General features: G+C 35.6%; 1 protein-coding gene across 4 annotated transcripts in view; it reads right to left on the bottom strand.

Annotated features, from left to right (window-relative positions):
• LOC123525942 (axotactin-like) overlaps window positions 1–21700 on the bottom strand; it is a 142866-nt gene that overhangs the window by 43249 nt on the left and 77917 nt on the right. For all 4 annotated transcript variants that reach the window (XM_053537764.1, XM_053537763.1, XM_053537766.1 and 1 more), the window contains 11 exons: window positions 20151–20405; window positions 18908–19014; window positions 16201–16358; window positions 9898–10052; window positions 8262–8593; window positions 7566–7702; window positions 6952–7061; window positions 2629–2865; window positions 1925–2159; window positions 899–991; window positions 375–514 (listed from right to left, as the gene is read on the bottom strand). In XM_053537764.1, coding sequence (XP_053393739.1) covers window positions 375–514; window positions 899–991; window positions 1925–2159; window positions 2629–2865; window positions 6952–7061; window positions 7566–7702; window positions 8262–8593; window positions 9898–10052; window positions 16201–16358; window positions 18908–19014; window positions 20151–20405 — 1959 coding nt within the window. The remainder of the gene's footprint in view (window positions 1–374; window positions 515–898; window positions 992–1924; window positions 2160–2628; window positions 2866–6951; window positions 7062–7565; window positions 7703–8261; window positions 8594–9897; window positions 10053–16200; window positions 16359–18907; window positions 19015–20150; window positions 20406–21700) is intronic.

Here is a 21700-nt window from a genome sequence, read left to right as displayed (position 1 = left end):
CTGAAATATGGTTTCTCATGTTATCATATGGTACTACGACTGTTTCTGAAATATGGTTTCTCATGTTTATCATATGGTACTATGACTGTTTCTGCAATATGGTTTCTCATGTTTATCATATGGTACTACAAATGTTTCTGAAATATTGTTTCTCATGTTTATCATATGGTACTACGACTGTTTCTGAAATATGGTTTCTCATATATATCATACGGTACTACGACTGTTCCGGAAATATGGTTTCTCATACTGTACAAATATTGTTTCTGCAACATGGTTTATCATACAGTAAAATATGGTAGACCATCCTTGTGGTAAACATGCAGTACAATGACAATGTCTACAGTATGTCTGGACATATAAAGTGTACCCACTGTTATCACAGTTACACCGGTCACCTCCTGCACAGTCATTGGTCAGTGAACATGTACAGTAACCAGGGCTCTGGTCATTGGTACCCACATATTCTACCATTTCTCCACTAGCAGCTGTAAACCAAGTATCTACTCCAAGTCTGAAATTGATTTAAAACATGATTTGACTTCCATATCTAATATATTTCTCTTTGTTGTCTTTAATGAGACAGAAAAGGATTAAACGAAAAAGGAGGACAAAATTTCAAGGCTCATAGCCACCCATACCACTAAAGCAAGAAAACAAAAACATTTACTAGTAGGTTGTAAGAAATCTTCTTGCAAACTTATAAGTAAGTGCTATCTAATTTTACATTCCTTTGGCAATGTGCCAAAATGTGACAGGGTCAGACAGGACTAAAATTCCTACATATAACTAACCAGTGTCAGTATGCTTTTCCTTGAGATGGACAAAATTACTGCTTACTGCAATGTTCAGTAACTGAAACTGAATTTTAATGTGACAGAAAAAAACTCTGACTTACCTGAGTGGTGAGTATTTACAATCATATCTGATGTATTGTTCACACCAAGCAGATTCTCCAGTCAGTCTGATCAAGTGCTCTCTTTCTAGTTCCCTAGAATATAGGACTACAGGCTTATCATGCTTGACACGACTGATTCTGCCTTTGCGACCAGTGTAGATCATGATCAGCCTGCACATTCATGCAGTCTGATCATGACCTGCAATATTCGCTATTTGCCAGTATCTTTTTGGTAAGCACCCTTTTTAACAGTAAATGGTACTGGCCAAATCGGAAGATGGACAAGTTCATTATAGAAATTTATCAGGGTAAGGGTTAAACATTAACAAAGTTTAGTGTTAACAAGGATCAGACAGATGCTGGACCATGTATGAGGAACAAAGGAAGATCTCAATAGCTTTCCCTAGCCTTTGCCTCAGCAAGTAATGAAAAAAACTTGAAAAAATGCCAGAAGTATAGTAAGTTTTTGTAATCACATTTTGACCTTCTCAATACTAAAGACACTGATATTATCTACATCATCAATATTGCTTCACAACTTCACAAAGTCTAAATCAAAGTATCTTTTTCAGCATTCACATTCTGCAGACAGGTTGTTGTTTAATATCTGCAACAAATACTTATGAAAATGATACTATGTCACACACTTCTGCACTTCAAGGTGATCAAGAGTATAATATCTTTCATTACAATCAACTAAAATTGAGGAAGAAATCTGCACTATCAACTTCCATGTAGCAATAATGCAAGTGTATGCATTTTTCATTTTGTCTATGTACGAGGGCTCTTGACTCAGTAATGTTTGGATCAACCTTGAAAAAAAAAAGTCACAGACATCTAAACATCATGTTGACTATGTGCTTGAAGTTTCATTGGAATCCTGGAATTAGTTCATGCCACAATTTTTTGCAATATTCTTACAGATCAACTGACTGCCCATAAGTGGACTATATATACTCCCTTTTGACTTTTGCTTGTGGCAGTATAACTATATTTACTGTTTTGTTCAATGCTTATTCTACATACCTGTATTTGATATATTTTTTCATATCCCTCATCATTTTTCCCCTCACTGTTGTATTTGCAATGAAATTATGTTCCACAAGTGTCTTTCCAAAGAATTCAAAATCTTTTTCATATCCCATAATGCACTTGACATAGACTGGGTCCATGGATCCACTTCCATCAAGGTCAATCAACATGACCCCTGTCTGATTGACCCCAGCCTGGAAATACTCATCACAAGTGCGCTTGTACTTGGCTTAAATATAAAAACAAGACAATTTTTCATGATGTACCTGAATAGACTGGTTTATAGAATTTATTTCTCTTAAAGTCACTATAATGTTTTTGAAAGAATGCCTTTGCGTTACCTTAAATGAAAATGCGAATGATAATCAGATATTAAGCAACACACAGTTCATTTTTAAACTGCCTAGAGACCAGTTTTAGAATGCAGCCTTACCATTGGTCAATTTAAAGATTTAGATAAATAACAACCAATCAGATGCCAGAGTTTTGATATTGGTCTCCTAACTGATCTCTATAATGACAGTTTTGAAGAAACTGAAGGTGAAAAAGATTTTTTGACAGTCATTTATGTTTATGTTTTATGGTCATTCTAATTTGTTACTTGTGTAAATCTTACAAATTTTCTGTTACAAAAAAAGAAAAAGTAAAAAATTAAATTTGCACAATCCTACACATTAACAAAGGTATAATACACTCACCAAAATGACAAGCCCTGCCTGTATAATAGGTATCAGTGCAGTCACAGGCTACACCAGTCCACTCTGACAGACAGATTCCCCCATGTTTACACATCTTGTTTTCCTTACAATAATCTGTAATGTTACATCCATCAATGATAAGCCCAGAAGCTGCACGGGTCTGTATAAGGTCAAGGGCATCCTTAGTTTCACCTTGAACTTTCAGGTTTCTTATACAGCCCACAAATCCTTCGCTGTCTGAAAATCATTGAAATACAAAGTCATTACTGTAAATGTAACAAAAGATAAAGCAGTTTATTTATCTGACTAGTGTCTGTGACCATAATTGCTCAACTTGTGTGAAAATCACAGACAAATCAATTCTAATAAACAGCCTATGCTGGCAGACTATAATCCATATCTCTATTTTGATTTACTTTAACTTGGTTTGAATGATTGTTGTAGTCCCTTCTCACAATTTACCACAATGTACTTTAGAATACAGAATACTGTGTATTACACAAACCAACAAGAGCACTGCAGTGCGGAGCAATATACGCCCAAAGGTATGACCTTTGACCGCTAAGTGTGACCTTGACCTTGAAGCCACTCTCCCAAACATGCGATCTCAATGTGGTGAACATTTGTGCCAAGTTTCTTTAAAATTCTTCAAGCAGTTCAAGAGTTACAGAGCAGACAAAAACAAAGTCATATGACCTTTACACCTAAGTGTGACCTTGACCTTGAACCAAGCCATCCAAAACAGCTCAGCACATTGTCTCAATGTGGTTAACATTTGTGTCAAATTTCTTTGAAATCTTTCAAGGGGTTCAAGAGTTACAGAGCGGACACAAAATTGAACAGGACATATGGTCAGAGGGATGGACAGACACTGGTATCATAACATAATATGTCCCTTCGGGTGTATAAAAACAAGAGGACCATGATCGTCCTGAATCGCTCACCTCTTCCCACATGACCCAGTTTTGAGTATGACGTTTTTTCTATTATTTGACATAGTGACCTAGTTTTTGAGCTCATGTGACCCAGTTTTGAACCTGACCTAGATATTATCAAGATAAAAATTCTGACCAATTTTCATGAAGATCCATTGAAAAATATGGTCTCTAGAGAGGTCACAAGGTTTTTCTATTATTTGACCTATTGACCTAGTTTTCGAAGTACATGACCCTGTTTTGAACTTTACCTAGATATCATCAAGGTGAACATTCTCACTAATTTTCAAGAAGATCTCATGAAAAATATGGCCTCTAGAGAGGTCACAAGGTTTTTCTTTTTTTATACCTACTGGCCTATATTTTGACCGCACGTGACCCAGTTTCGAAACTGATCTAGATATCATCAAGGTGAACATTCAGATCAATTTTCATGAAGATCCATTGAAAAATATGGCCTCTAGAGAGGTCAAAAGATTTAAATAATTTTAGACCTACTGACCTAGTTTTTGACAGCAGTTGACCCAGTTTAAAACTTGACCTAGATATCATCAAGATGAACATTCTGACCAACTTTCATACAGATCCCATGAAAAGTATGGCCTCTAGAGAGGTCAAAAGGTTTCTTTATTATTTGACCTACTGACCTAGTTTTTTAAGGCACGTGACCCAGTTTCAAACTTGACCTAGATATCATCAAGGTTAACATTCTGACCAATTTTCATGAAGATCCATTCAAGGGTATGGCCTCTAGAGAGGTCACAATGTTTTTCTTTTTCAAGACCTACTGACCTAGTTTTTGATCGCAGTTGACCCAGTTCAAACTTGACCTATATATCATCAAGATAATCATTCAGACCAAATTTCATACAGATCCCATGAAAAATATTGCCTCTAGAGAGGTCACAATGTTTTTTTATAATTTGACCTACTGACCTACTTTTTGATGGCATGTGACCCACTTTCGAACTTGACGTAGATATCATCAAGATGAACATTCTGACCAATTTTTATGAAGATCCATTAAAAAGTATGGCCTCTAGAGAAGTCACAAGGTTTTTCTATTTTTAGATCTACTGACCTAGTTTTTGACCGCACATGACCCTGTTTCGAACTTGACCTAGATATCATCAAGATGAACATTCAGACCAACTTTCATACAGATCCCATGAAAAATATAGCCTTTAGAGAGGTCACAAGGTTTTTCTATTATTTGACCTATTGACCTAGTTTTTGACGGCACGTGACCCACTTTCGAACTTGACTAGATATCATCAAGATGAACATTCAGACCAACTTTCATACAGATCCCATGAAAAAAAATGGCCTCTAGAGAGGTCACAAGGTTTTTCTATTATTTGACCTACTGACCTACTTTTTGATGACAGGTGACCCACTTGCGAACTTGACCTAGATATCATCAAGGTGAACATTCTGACCAATTTTCATGAAGATCTCATGAAATATATGGCCTCTAAAAAGGTCACAAAGTTTTTCTATTTTTAGACCTACTGACCTAGTTTTTGACTGCATGTGACCCAGTTTCGAACCTGACCTAGATATCATCAAGATGAACATTCAGACCAACTTTCATACAGATCCCATGAAAAATATAGCCTCTAGAAAGGTCACAAGGTTTTTCTATTATTTGACCTACTGACGTAGTTTTTGATGGCATGTGACCCAGATTGGAACTCGACCTAGATATCATCAAGGTGAATGTTCTGACCAATTTTCATGAAGATCTTGTGAAATATATGGCCTCTAGAGAGGTCACAAGGTTTTTTCTATTTTTAGACCTACTGACCTAGTTTTTGATGGCACGTGACCCAGTTTCGAACTTGACCTAGATATTATCAAGGTGAACATTCTGACCAATTTTCATGAAGCTCTTGTGAAATATATGGCCTCTAGAGAGGTCACAAGGTTTTTCTATTTTTAGATCTACTGACCTAGTTTTTGACCGAACATGACCCAGTTTCAAACTTGACCTAGAAATCATCAAGATGAACATTCTGACCAACTTTCATAAAGATCCCATGAAAAATGTGACCTCTAGAGTGGTCACAAGCAAAAGTTTATGGACGGACGGACGGACAAACGAACGCACGGACGAATGACGACGGACGCCACACGATCACAAAAGCTCACCTTGTCACTTTGTGACAGGTGAGCTAAAAACAAACCACAAAGGTTTTTAGTAAAACTGATTGTGCCAAAGTATCCAAAAGAATTCTTGCCATTCCTTTTAGACATAATACTCCAAGCTCTCCAACTTATATAATTATCTTGAATAAAACTGGGCAAACCATGTATCCAGTTTTCTTCACACAACTATACAGAATCAGTGATTTTAAAGTTCACTATACTAAACTTTAACTAGAGTTGTCACAGGATAGACTAATTATACCCCCATAATATGGCCTTGTCACAGAACTAAGTTAATGTCAAAGCCCAACTTGCTTGACCTTTGACCTACTGATCTCAAAATCAATAGGGGTCATCTGCTGGTCATGATCAACCTCTGAATGAAGTTTCACTCTGACCTTTTACACTTGAAATCAAAATGAGTCATCTACTGGTCATGACCAACCTTCCTATTTAGTTTCATGATCCTAGGCCCAAGCATTCTGAGGTAACTGTTCGAAAACCAATTAAATGTTCCCGGTCTCTGTGGCCTTGACCTGTGACCTACTCACCTCAAAATCATTAGGGGTCATCTGCTGGTCAAGACCAACCTACCTAGCTATTTTCATTCATGATCCTAGGCCCGAGCGTTCTCAAGTTATCATCCAGAAACTGTTTAAACTGTTTTGTGTCATTGTGACCTTGACCTTTCACCTACTAACCTCAAAGTCAAACTTGACCTGTATTTAATCATGTTTCGCCTGTGTACAAAAATTTATCATCCTAGGCCCAAACGTTCTCAAGTTACCATCCAGAAACTGTTTAACTGTTCCAGGTCACTGTGACCTTGACCTTTGACCTACTGACCTCAAAGTCAAATTTGACCAGTATTTCATGATGTTACACCTGTGTAGCAAAATCTTTGATCCTAGGCCCAAGTGTTCTAAAGTTATCATCCAGAAACCATTTAGCTGTTCAGGGTCATTGTGGCCTTGACCTTTGGCCTACTTAACTCAAAGTTGAACATGACCTGTATTTTCTGATGTTACACCTGTGTTTTAAAAACTATTTAAATCTGTCAAGCCTTTCACAAGTTATTGTCCGGAAACCATGAAAACCAACGGACAGACTGACAGACCAACAAGCTCACTCCAATATAACCCCCCCCCCCACCAAACTTTGTTTCATTGTGGTATAATGAAAAACAAAATATTAAAACTTTGTATGTGGCATAGAAGTGTTTGCTAAATAGAAAATCTACCTTTATAAGTGTTGAAACCATATCCAACAATGATATTACTGCTGATCTCGAGTGGTCTTCTGAAGTCTCTAGTTGTGACTGAATTACCATCAACTTTCAGTTTGGCAACACTAAAAATTTAAACATAAAATCTACTGTTTTCTTCTTTATGCAAAAATAAGACCATTAAATTTACCTCTCCACTGGGCCCAAGGCACCCAGTTCTACATAACCATCATCTAGCTGTTTTGGAGAGGGTATGTGCAGTATATACCCCAAGGCTTAATCTACACTGAAATACTCTACATACTCTGTATGCTGAGCTATTCTATTAAATTTCTAATGTCAAACACATACAAACAAGGTAACTGCGTTCCAGTCTAAGCAATGTACTTCCGATAAATTCAAGCAAGGCAACTTTTATCCATTATTCAACCCAAGCAAGGCAACTGTAATAAAGTCCAAACAAGGCATCTATGATCAAATTCAAGCAAGCTAACAGTTATCGAATCCAAGCAAGTGTTATCCAGTCCAAACAAGGTCAATGTGATCCAGTCTGTGAAAGGCAACTGCGATCACATGTTCACTAAGTCAACAAAAATCATTATCACTCATATGATATGTGCAATTCATACCCATCTTTAAAAGCAAGTTGTAGACTGTGCCACTTGTTATCATTGACAATGTTTGGTATACTCAGGTTCTGGGTACGATCAAGGGATGTCACTGAACCAACAAATCGCAGACTGGGCTGACCCTGGTGCAACCATACCTGCAAACAGACAGAACTACATTATGTTTTATACTGATGTGTTTTTCTACTGCAATTACGTTTAAAAAATTTAAGAAATACATCATAATTAACAAATCAAGTAACCACTTGCAACACAATCAGCCCTTCAAATTTTTTAACTGATCCTACCTCTTACAAATGCTTAACCTTTGGACTGTTGGCGGCAAGTGATTCTGCCTTTGCAACCAGTGCAGACCAAGAGAAAGTGCAGGCTGATCATGGTCTGTACTGTTTGCTATTCAGTCAGTAAATTTTTAGTGAACACCTCTTCAAATAGTAAGTGGTACTGCCCAAAATGAATGATGGACCAGTCCATTTTAGAAATTTAGAGACAGTTCACAATGTTTTTATATTTGCTAATATTGGCAAACAAGGGAATTCGAAACAGGCAGCTAAGTATAACAAACTACTAATTTTCAATATGGTAAAACATATTTCTTGTCTATCAAATTGCAAATATAAAAGTGATGAAAATTTTCCCAAGCTGCAGTACAAGACATTTAATTGCCTATAAGAAGCAGAGGGAAGGCCTATTTACCTCGATATATCCAAAATGGTAACCAGTAGAATGGTCTGTATCATCAATGCTTACAAACACAAGTACCGCTTCAGTTCGTACTGATTTAAAATCAAACTCTATTTCAAAATTTGTCTTCATATCATCTGTAGATGAGATGCTAAGTTTCGATGCTGATGTTGGAAATGAAATTGGAATGTTAACAACTTCTTTACAAGTATATTCAGGTTGCATTGAACCTCCTCCTTGGTATACGATAGCTGGATTATTCTCTTGCATCTGATGTAATATTGAGACTTCATTTATGTAGACATTCTTGATACATCCGACAAAGTTTTGAGTAACTTGTAACCCTGAAATATATGATACAATTGTCCTTTTTTTCTAGCTATAATGACCCCTGTCTGTTAAATAGTTGCAACAAGAGTGGTTTTTACAAGGATGTTACAAACCAAGTTTAACTATCAACAAAAGATACTACAATATAAACAAAATTTATTTTTTCTTCATTTTTCAGAAATTGTCCAGTCACTATGTAGAAAGATTGTACTGTAGTTTTTTATTTGGATGTGAACAACACCAAAAGCCGCAACAGTTTGAAATATCAAGATCTGATATTTTGAGAATTACAGTCGAACTTCGATGGCTCGAACTCGAGGGTTTCGTGGAAATTAGTTCGAGTTTTCCGTTGTTCGAGCCATCCAAATGGCGGCCATTTTGAATCTGGGAATTCGAGGGCATTTAAGCGTAACCCTCTTTGATCGACCTGACTTTTCTTATCCAGCCAGAGAGCGTGTTTTTTTTGGAACATCAAACATTTTAGCTATTTCAGTTTTTGATTTTAGACCCTTTTCACATTCGATGATGGAGTTATATTTTGTTTCTATAGTTTTTGGATCTATTTTTCGTTTTGGTCCTTGCTTTCCAGTAGCCGACTTAGCTATTCTTCCGTTTCCGCGTCCTTTACTAAGCTGGTCAGCCATGCTAAAGCAGTATAAAAGTTAACATCGGACCTCCCGTTTTTATGCAGAAAAAAATTAAGACAAACATTGCTCAATTATTTCAAATAAATTTATTCGTAATATTCAAACAGATTAAAGTATTGCAGTGAACGAAAGACACTTTGTTTTATTTGTTTGTCATATACTGACGCTAATTACATAAGCGTGTGAAAATTACGCAAGCGCCGGTTAAAGGGGACGCTTGGCAAATGTCAGACAGAAGTGTGAAAAACTTGGTAAACACAAGTCATTCCGGCGACAAATTGTCTGTTCGACTGAATAGGTGTAATTATCACTCTAATTGAGCCGAGGGGACCGCAAAATGAGTTCGAGAGTTCGAATTTTCGAAGTTCGAGCGATCCGAGGTAGAACTATATAGAATAAAGAAGGAATTAATTCGGGACCAGGCAAAGAGTTCGAGCGATCCCGGGTGTTCGAAAGATCCGAGTTCGAGCCATTGAAGTTCAACTGTATCTGGAAAGACTCTAAAAATAAGCTACAACACTTCTTTTAGTGAATATATTTTCTGTATTCAACTAAATTTTGATTTTCATCAAAATTTCAGATGATTTACATTTCTGGATTTATGCAGTTATTTTACTTGAATAAATATATTCTAAACTTTTTAATTAAATCCAACTGATCTTGTAACTCACCTCTAGTAACAACAAAGTCATCCCCACCACCGATAAATATTTTTGGATCCAGCCCAAGGTGGTACTTCTCTCCAAGTATATCACGAACTTGTTCCCGCCCATCTAAGTAGACGCAAACTTTCCGTATATCATGGATAATTGTCAAATTATGCCACCTGGAATACGTAATCAAAGAATTAGTGCATCATGAAAACAATTAATGGAACAATTATCTTATCTACTTGATGGAATGCAATGAAACAATCAAACAAAATAGTATTTGATGTTATAAGTAATGATGCCAATGGCATGAAACTATCAACAAAAAACTTAATTTCACAATAAAATCAATTCACAAATTACAAGATGCAGGTTGTTTAGCACAGGAAACGTAAAAACAAGACTTTATTTAAATAAGACGATTTACATTTATGTGTTTTGTTACCAACATGCATGGAATATATGAAGTTATTATTAGTGTAATTAATTAGTTTCAAAATTGTAAAGCCAGATTCTTGCATAACATGTAAGTTTTCAAGTTTTCTTTACTTTTACTCCTTTGTCTTAAAATTTACAGAATGGAAACTTTCTTTCCAAAGAAAAAGGATCAGTTTCAACATCAGTACCAACACAGGATTCTACAAACACAAACCTATCCCATTTTATTGTATACATAAAGTAAAGCAGAACAAACAAAAAATATCATTTTCAAATTTTCTTGCATCTACAACAGAATATGACATCACAACATTTCCTTGACAACAAACAAAACAAAACCCCCTTACAAAACACTTGATTTAAGCAGCTGCTATTTAACTACCACGTAAGTTGTTTCCAAACTGGAAGCCAGTCAAAAAACTCAGAATCTGATTGGCTGTTTCTGAACACAGTTTTGAAATTGACCAATAACAAGGTTTGCAGCCTCAGACTGGTTTCACAATTCAATTTTAAATTCTAGAGCCAGGATGGAAACAAGAAGGATTAGAAATATATCAAGATGCTTGCATGTAAGCAACAAGCTCAATTTAGCCATTTTTGTGTTTCAGACTTTTGACAGCAATGTGCCAGGACTTCATCAAGAATATCTAAGGAGATTTTTTTTCTTCATCCAAAGCATGGTTCTGGTATATCATAGGAAACAGCAGGGAAGCAGCCTTGTAAGCTTAAGAATTCCATAAAAACAGTCTGAACCGAGATCTTATTGTCAGAGATGTTACTTTTTTTAAACAATGAGCACCATAATAACTTTGAAATGGAAAATACACAATATTCAAGCTATAATTATATGAAAAAATAATGGATATTAAAGCATGACTTGTTATGAAATTATTAAATAATGCATGCTTGATTAGCGTGTACTATGAATGCTTCCATCCTGGCTTTTCACTTTTTATTTTAAAAAATTCTTATTACGGTACCTAATTCTGGTTTCCAAACTGAAATAAATATTTACAAATTGTATGAAACTGTATTTCTTCTTACTTCTAATAGAATCAGGGGTCAAGGAGTACATGGGGATAAGATGTCTTTTGGATAAAAATAAAATTGAATATGAAAAAAAATATATGTAAGAAATGATGGAAGAATATAGATTTACTAAATTTTCACCAAACCGATCAAAAACTGGGTTCTGTGAAGTGAAATACCAAGGCTTTAGCTGGTACTTTAAATTAAATGAAGCAATTTGTAAGCTGGTGAGAGCAAAACAGGAAAAGAAAAAGGTGCATATGTTTTTGCCCATTTACTACATACGGCAAATGTCTGAAAAAGAGTGAAATGATGGAAAATTAAATGCCTGTTTTGACTTAAAGTATCTAAAAAACATTTTGTCAGTTAGCTCCAAAATCCAAGTTATTCATTTTCAACAGATTAAATTCTTGTTTATGTGTTATCTTTTGTGGAAGGAAACAAAATATAAAAGTCCCAATAATACTTACAATCAAATAAACTAACATCTCAAACTTACAGAGTATTTAGGCGATAAAAAAACTCTATAAAATAATGTATAAATTCACTTGCAAAACACACAAATTTTCCGTGGGATAACATTGTAACATGTGTGAAATAGAAACTTGGTTTTTAACAAAAAAAAAAGAAGTTTCTCTTGATTGCAAAACAAAAAGTCAATGCAGAATTTCTTGCAACAGCAATATTAAGCAGAAGAAAAATAAAAACAAGGATTTTGAGGCAAGCTGACACAACTGGATGAATATTTTGATTTATTTTCATCAATTGAAATAAAGATGGAAATGGTCCAAATTTCTGGAAAACTGTAATCCAACCAGTTTGGACAGAAAACATACAATATGACAAAATCTCCATCATGCAAAAGGAAACAATGTTCAACAAACAACTCATTCTACTGTCACGGTACAGGACTTGAATATTAAAACAGGGAGAAAAATGTGCAGCCAGACCGGGACTCGAACCCGGAGCCTCGGAATACTGTTCCGATGCTCTACCGACTGAGATATTCAGCCGCCTACACATTTTCTCCCCGTTTTAATATTCAAGTCCTGTACCGTGACATACTCCCCTGCTATATGAAATTCGTCTTTGAATTTCTGATAGGATAGAGAACAAGGTAAACATGATCTCGGAGTATATTCAGTCACGGTCCCAAGTTGGGCGCCAAATGTAACAGGCTGAAAATACTTCAGGGGTGGACACTCTACCTCGTCGCTATAAAAGCTAGCTCAACAGCAAGGAAGTATAAGTGCACCCTTATACTCTACCCTACTACATACACCCCCTCCATTTTAGAATTCGTCTTGGAATTCCAGGAGTTTGAACCTCTGTGGGACGTTCCAAGGTGTCCATTCATATCTACTTGTGAGTTATTTACGTTTAAATTACTTTAATATTAAAATGGGGAGAAAATGTGTAGGCGGCCGGGTAGCTCAGTCGGCAGAGCATCGGAACAGTATTCCGAGGCCCCAGGTTCAAGTCCCGGTCTGGCTGCACATTTTTCTCACCCTGTGTCATTTGGCGCCCAACGTGGGACCGTGAGAGCATTACACTGGTTAGTCTCCGACGCCTGTAATTGCTTATATATAAAGTAACCGCTGAAATTCGAGGAGTTATTAACTACACTATTTTTTTCATATGTTTGGCAATCAATCAGTTATACTTCTAAATAACAAGAGCTGTCACTATTGGTGACAAATGCCCCTGAAGCGGAGGACACGGACACAAAACAGACCCTGTTAACCTTTGACTTCTAAGTGTGACCTTGACCTTGGAGCTAGGGATCTGGGTCTTGTGCACGACATGTGGTCTCATTATGGTGAACATTTATGCCAAGTTATTTTAAAATCCCTTCATGGATGGCGGAGTTACAGCCCGGACAAGAATTTACACGGATGCACGCAGGGACGTGCCGCCGAAATGAAGGAGGTGGCCATTTCTTTCGTTATTTTCTTTTGTTGTATAGTGGGCCCTGGCCCTATAATCTATTGTTAACGGATTGAAACTATTGTTCTCTTTTGTTCTATTGACAGTTAGATGGCCCTCTCTATTTTTTAAGTTCCTCGGAGGGATGCACAGTCAGACGGACAGTGCGATTTTAATATGCCCACCTTCGGAGGCATAAAAATGAATTATTAACATTCATGGTAATTAAAAATGAAGCTTTTTGTTCATATTATCTATTTCCTTCATCCAGAGTTGTCGTTCCTTTCTTTATTTTCCATAGCATTCACTAATCTGCCAATGTCTTAAGGTCCAAACTGTCAAAATTTAAAGATGCAGCAAATGGCAATTTAATCATCTAGTTTTCTAGGACTACTAATCATTAATTTCCATGAGAAATTTACAAATATAAGTCTTAATATTTTTTCTGTGCTGTCATCTTGCCTACTTGTAAAATTGTATAAAAAGAGGTTCTTATAACTGTAAGTTATTGTTTCTTAATTATTATCACAAAAAATTAATGCATTTTACTTGTCATCAGCTGTTTGAAATAAAAACAACAAAATTTAATGTTCTACTGTTCTCGCCTTACACAGCACTGAGTGGTACTTCATAGACATTATGACAGAGACAAACGACAACTCTGTGAAAGACGTTACTGTATTTATAAAAAATTAACTATTCATTCATAGTATTTAATATACAAAATGAAACTATTCGTTCATATTAGTTTCCTTCTCCTCATACCCATTCACATACAACTATAAGATATTTGTTTCTAAAACATTCTCATCCAGTTTAACAATAAAAATATTACAAGAAAATAATAAAATATACTGATGAACCAGCTGAAAGTGACACAAAACACCCAGACATCAATGGGGGGGTTGGGGGGGGGGGGGGGTATCCATGATTTTGTTAGGGGTTGTAGTTTCTATAGGTTCCCTGAGGATGTTTTTGCAAATATACCTTAAATGGAGCAATCTGACAATTACCTGAGCACAAAAATTTGACAATGTCATCTTTTGTAGGTCTTAATCTGAGCTGTAAGTTTTTACTGTTGATCAGTCCCTTCACTTCAGCAATTATAAATGACAGATATATGATTAGTATCAAAGATGTTCCCCTGTGTAAAGTATAACTATCATGACCAGTTTATGAACTCCTGAACAAAATCTTGAATCTGTCCAATCTGTTCATGAACTATTTAAGTTCACAAACAAGTAAATGAACTACATGTATTAAAAAGATGTTCATTTTCAACGGTGTAAAGCTAATCTCACCACAGTCATACTGAATGAAAAATGGAGTTTTGTGTCACTTTAAGTCAGTATAGGAGTATATATCACATTGCAAGCATAACATGATATTCATAGATGGAAATATATTTCTATAACACTGTAACAGACAAAGTTTTGGAAGACTTTGTGCAAACTTAGACAAAAGAAGCTATGAAGGTATCAAAATGCATTGTATGTTAGAGTATCTTACCGTTTAGGGCTTGATGTTGAATGAAACAAATTGTAGGATGAGATGATTTCAATGAAAATCAAACAATGAAAATGTTGTTTTGTTTTTAAAAAAAAAAACTAAAGCTCTTTAAATAAACCATGTATGTTTATTAGTCAACAATTGCATTCAAAGACATGAAAGTTATTCACACAAAATTTATAAACTATGTCCTTGAATTATGACCAAATGAACTATGCCCTAGTATTTCTTGAAATGAGTCATGGCCCATTACTTCTAAGAACAAAATGTGTCCCAGTATTTCTAGAAATGAACAATGTCCCAGTATTTCTTGAAATGAACTATGAACAAATGAACTATACCCCAGTATTTCTTGAAATGAGACATGGCCCATTACTTCTAAGAACAAAATGTGTTCCAGTATTTCTAGAAATGAACAATGTCCCAGTATTTCTTGAAATGAACTATGAACAAATGAACTATACCCCAGTATTTCTTGAAATGAGTCATGGCCCATTACTTCTAAGAACAAAATGTGTTCCAGTATTTGTAGAAATGAACTTATGTCCCAATATTACTAAAAGTACCACATTTCCTAGTACTTCTTGAAATGAACTATATGCCAGTTTTTCTAGGCAAAAACTCTGTCCCATTATTTCTAGAATTAACTTTGTCCCAGTATTTTTAGAAAAGAACTATGTCCCAGTATTTGTAGAAATGAACTGTGTTTCTAGAAATTTAATACTTCCTAGTATTTCCAGAAATGAACTATGCCTGATATTTCTAGAAACTATGTCCAAGTTTTTTCTGAGAATAATCTGTAAGTATTTTAGACATTAACTGTTTTAAAGCATTTCTACACAAAAACTCTACGTACAAGTACTTCTAGAAAAAGAAGAATGTCTAAGCATTAAATTAAGTACTGTCTATTCTCTTGTAATTAACTGCACCTCTAAATTGTTAAAACCTCTTTTCAAAAGATATATTCTCTCACACAGGATGTAATCTGAAATAAGAGCCACAGTCTCTGTATAATGCTTACCTAGAGAGGTCCAGATGTACTTCTCATTTCTAAAAATGAACTATGTTATTTTCAAATTCACAGATGAGGAATTTATTTTGCAACCACTCAGCAACATGCATTTTTGTTTCAAGTCACAACATGATTATCTTCCAACTTTACTGATATTGAGGAAGACTCTAGGTGCCCCTCTAGACATTATTTCAGATGTATGTGTGAGCACCTTGGTAGAACCATCAACCTTGCACAATCCACCTTAAGACAGCTTCCTACCATGACAACTCAAGCAGGGTCCCACAGAGAGATGACAGGAAAGTGATTAGAAGTAAGCAAGCTTAACTACTTGGCCACTGAGGCCATTCAATTCAGCAAAACTGTAACTACAGATCATGTTCAATAACAACAGCAACAACAACTGGTACCTGTAATCATCTATTCCAATGCCAACCTCAACCTGGATATCTTCATCACCAATACCAACAGACACCTGCACCGTCCCAGCATGCACTGAGGAAGTCACATGACTGTGATAGGGGGTGCCACCAACAGCATAAAACAACACACCAGATCCTCTGCTGGTCTAGACATTAAAAACAAATTGTACTAAGTATAATAATAATAAGACTAAATTTTAATTTGTGCATTACTTAAAAAAATGATTTTGCATAATATTACTGGAACATGTCTAAATTCATAAACAAGAGGACCATGATGGTCCTGAATCGCTCACCTATCCCCACATGACCCAGTGTTGAACTGAGTATGACGTCGTTATTTCTATTATTTGACATAGTGACCTAGTTTTTGAGCACATGTGACCTAGATATCATCAAGATAAAAAATTCTGACCAATTTTCATGAAGATCCATTGAAAAATATGGCCTCTAGAGCGGTCACAAGGTTTTTCTATTATTTGACCTAATGACCTAGTTTTTGAAGGCACGTGACCCACTTTTAAACTTGACCTAGATATCATCAAGGTAAACATTCTCACCAATTTTCATGAAGATCTTTTGAAAAATATGGCCTCCAGAGAGGTCACAAGGTTTTTCTATTTTTCGACCTACTGACCTAGTTTTTGACCACACATGACCCAGTTACGAATCTGACCTAGATATCATCAAGCTGAACATTCTCACCCATTTTCATGAAGATCCATTGAGAAATATGGCCTCAAGAGAGGTCACAAGGTTTTTCTATTTTTAGACCTACTGACCTAGTTTTTGATCCCACGTGACCCAGTTTTGAACTTGACCTAGATATCATCAAGGTGAACATTCTGACCAATATTCATGAAGATCTCATGAAAAATATGGCCTCTAGAGAGGTCACAAATTTTTTCTATTTTTAGATCTACTGACCTAGTTTTTAACCCCACTTGACCCAGTTTCGAACTTGACCTAGATATCATCAAGGTAAACATTCTGACCAATTTTCATGAAGATCCATTGAAAAATATGGCCTCTAGAGAGGTCACAAGGTTTTTCTACTTTTAGACCAACTGACCTAGTTTTTGACCGCACGTGACCCAGTTTCGAACTTGACCTAGATATCATCAAGGTGAACATTCTGACCAATTTTCATGAAGATCCATTGAGAAATATGGCCTCTAGAGAGGTCACAAGGTTTTTCTATTTTTAGACCTACTGACCTAGTTTTTGACCCCACGTGACCCAGTTTCGAACTTGACCTAGATATCATCAAGGTGAACATTCTGACCAATATTCTTGAAAATCTCATGTAAAATATGGCCTCTAGAGAGGTCACAAGGTTTTTCTATTTTTACATCTACTGACCTAGTTTTTAAACCCACGTGACCCAGTTTCGAACTTGACCTAGATATCATCAAGGTGAACATTCTGACCAATTTTCATGAAGATCCATTGAAAAATATGGCCTCTAGAGAGGTCACAAGGTTTTTCTATTTTTAGACCTAATGACCTAGTTTTTGGCCCCACTTGACCCAGTTTCGAACTTGACCTAGATATCATCAAGGTGAACATTCTGACCAATATTCATGAAGATCTCATGAAAAATATGGCCTCTAGAGAGGTCACAAGGTTTTTCTATTTTTAGACCTACTGACCTAGTTTCTGATGGCATGTGACCCAGTTCCGAACTTGACCTAGATATCATCAAGGTCAACATTCTGACAAATTTTCATGAAGATCTTTTGAATTATATGGCCTCTAGAGAGGTCACAAGGTTTTTCTATTTTTAGACCTAATGACCTAGTTTTTGGCCCCACTTGACCCAGTTTCGAACTTGACCTAGATATCATCAAGATGAACATTCTGACCAACTTTTATAAAGATCCCACGAAAAATATGGCCTCTAGAGTGGTCACAAGCAAAAGTTTACGGACGGACGGACGGACGGACGACGGACGCTGCGTGATCACAAAAGCTCACCTTGTCACTATGTGACAGGTGAGCTAAAAACCAAAAAATTATAGTCCTATAAAATTTAGTATGCTTGATATATCTTTATTCTATCACTGCTGTCATTTTTGTCTTGAAAATTTGGAAGTAAGTTCAAAACCTAATCAAAGCCATTAAAGAAAAATTCCTTTATGACTGGAAAAGCAACTGGCCTGGTAATAACTGATAATACCAACATAACTTTTTTTTATTCTCTTGTCTCCATTGATTTTTTCAAAATCATTTTACAATAACTGTTTGATGTCCTAAGAATAGATTGTGATTGACTAAAATACTGCCTAATGCACTTAGCAATAAGCTAATTAAAGCCTTGCACATTAAAAATGAGCATTAAATTGATAACAACTGGAAAATTATTAATTTTTGTAATTTAATTTCCGACAAAAAATGGCCGTGATTAATGAGGACAAACTCTGTATTGAACCTTCAATAATACCTAGGGACCAACACAATACTGCAGTACTATTTAGAAAGCATGAACTAGTGAGTACAGTTTCATTGCGGTACACCATCACGGTACCATCACAGAATGACATGAAAGAAATCTACGCACGTGTTTAATTAATTTTAGCCGCTTTAGAATCCATTTTAATCAACTGTTAAATGACATCATCAATCTTTCCATAGTCTCAATCTCAGCAGCGTATAAATCAAATCAAAGACAAAAATCAAACAGAAATTTCAATACCTTAAATTCTAAACTGAACCTCATTTTCTCTGCGAGGACGTTCTGTTCATTCATATGCAGGTTGTATGTGAGCCATTCGTACCCTCTCAGTGTTACTGTAGCAGGGCCTGTAAGAATAGAGTATAAAGTATATATATTTCGTCTTCTTTTTTTATAAAGAATGCAATCACATGCTTACTTGTATTACATCCACTTTTAACATAGCACACAAACTTTCACATTTTGAGCCATAAAGGGAGGTAATAAAAATCTGTTACAAAAGATTCAATAAAGTTTTCTACTATGTACATCAGTATTAATGTAAAGAAAACCATTATCTGAAATAGGGTTTAACATGAAATTTATATATTTTAAGTTCGTAACAGAAAACTTGGTAGCCACATTTTAAAGATGCATTGTCCAAAGGAGTGTTTATTTGGAGGTATACGGTCAACAAAACATAGTACATCATCTACAACACTAAATGAAATCCAATATGAGAAGAAGAACAGTTTGCCAAAATTAAATGCAGGAACAAACTCCCAATGGTCTCATATAATTACAACAATAGGGCAAAAACTGCAGAAAGTGTGAATTTGTGGGAAATTTTATGTCAAAAGTAGATTAAAGTAAGTATTTATGGTATTTATGTAGCGTAAAATGTTAAGTACAATTTTCTTTTGTCTATATATGTACAGTAATCAAACAAACCAACAGTGCAATACTAAACATTGCCTGACATTGAAACAAAGTCTTTACAGTAATTTCAAAGTCTTTATAGTAATTTTCAATGTCAAACTGAGTTTCGAGACTTTTCTCAAACCTTAAGCATCTGAGTGGTTTTTTGAGAGCATGATTTTATAACTGACCAATAGCAAGGTACCATTCTAGAACTGAACATTTAACCTTGAGTCTGGAATTTTTTGAAGTTTGATACACTAGAACTAAACTTAGTGAGATATACAGGGCTGTTTCATTCACATTTCATACTCATAACTTCAAACTTCTGTACCTTTGATTTTATACAAAGTGTTCAAAGTTGTTGCTAGGAAATGACATTCAGCTTATCTAATTTCTCTTGGAACCAAAATTTGCTGGAGCTATTTTAACAACAACATAAAATGATGTCAATGATATTGTATCAATATAAATTCATTAATGAAATAAAAGTAAAGAAGGTTGTTTAGTATATGAAAATTTCAGGCTATAAACTAGTAATTCCGGGTTGGTAGATAGAAGTAAAACTCCATGCTTGTCTTTTTACCTAAATCGGAACAAAAAGGTCCTTGATAGTCAGTGCCAAAACAGTCACAAACTGCATCACTGTATGCGTTGATACAATGTCCGCCGTGGTGGCACGGGTTGTTTGTGCATTTATCAACACATCCTTCCACAACACCTTCCATCATATCAACAGGTATAGGAACTAATTTCTCATCTTTGTTTCTGTACTTGATGTCCTTCAAACAGCCAATGAAATGCGGGTAGATGTCAGAGAATAATGTATTTGGGTCTGTGCCTGTAATAACAATTTATCATTGCATAAAATAATTACAACAGAACTTTTATAACTGTTAGGAAGATAGCACTCAATTGAAATGAACTGGTTATTATCAGTTATTTTGCCAAAGAAAAGACAAGTTTAATGTCTCTTTTTCTATAAATACTCAATAATTCCTAAAATAACAACCAAGCTAGTACTACTTGGTTACATATAGCATTTATTGTCATCCATAACTTGAGCTTTAAGTGCAATTTCTGTAAGCCTTTCTTTTAATGAACTGTTATCAACTATACAAGTATTCTACGGAAGCTTCAAGGAGACAAGTGTGCCTATTTTTTTTATCTTGTGGCAAGGAAAAACAAGTAACTTTTCTTGTGGAAATAAGACAGTAACTCATGGTCACTAGATAATTAACTTGTGAGCATGCAATAACTAGCCTGTGGCCATGAGATTCTATCTCCTTCTTCTCATGACTTAATTAACTTATAGCCATGAGATTCTATCTGATTCCTACAACTTGATTTGTGACCATGAGATATTTTATACTCACGGAAATACGATAACAACTTGTGGAGCTGCAATAATTAACTTGTGACTTCAAGACATGTTTTTCTTGTTTCCACAACATAATAATTATTGTCATGAAATAGCAACTCATGGGAGTCAGATATTTGCTCATGGCTATGCAATAATCAACTCATGGCCATGATATAGTATTTCATTCCAGTAAGTAAGTATCAAGTGTTTTTCTTGTTTTTATTGGGTTTAACGTCGCACTGACACAATTATAGGTCATATGGCGACTTTCCAGCTTTGATGGTGGAGGAAGACCCCAGGTGCCCCTCCGTGCATTATTTCATCATAAGCGGTAACCTGGGTAGAACCACCGACCTTCCGTAAGCCAGCTGGATGGCTTCTTCACATGAAGAATTCAACGCCCCGAGTCAGGCTCGAACCCATATCGGTGACGGGCAAGTGATTTGAAGTCAGCGACCTTAACCACTCGGCCACGGAGGCTCCTAAGTATCTAGTGACTAAGAAATAAAGCTATATGTATGTCCATAGGACACTGGTGCCTCCTTCCTGTCACTGTACATGGTTTCATGACTCTAGTTGAAATATTTATTCAATAACAACAACATTAACTTTAAACACTTCATGTGTATTTTTAATTAAGTCAAGGACCATAACTCTGGTCTGGCTGACTGAAATCCAAAACAGAACACCAGGTGAACAACTTTACATGCTATTTAACAATCCTCTAGTGTTTTATGACTCTAGGTCAAATACTTTTTGAGGTACATGTGGCC

Source organism: Mercenaria mercenaria, chromosome 3 (assembly GCF_021730395.1).
Source record: "Mercenaria mercenaria strain notata chromosome 3, MADL_Memer_1, whole genome shotgun sequence".
Classification (NCBI taxonomy): domain Eukaryota; kingdom Metazoa; phylum Mollusca; class Bivalvia; order Venerida; family Veneridae; genus Mercenaria; species Mercenaria mercenaria.
The sequence above is the reverse complement of the archived record's forward strand: the minus strand, read 5'-3'. Positions and strand labels throughout refer to the sequence as shown.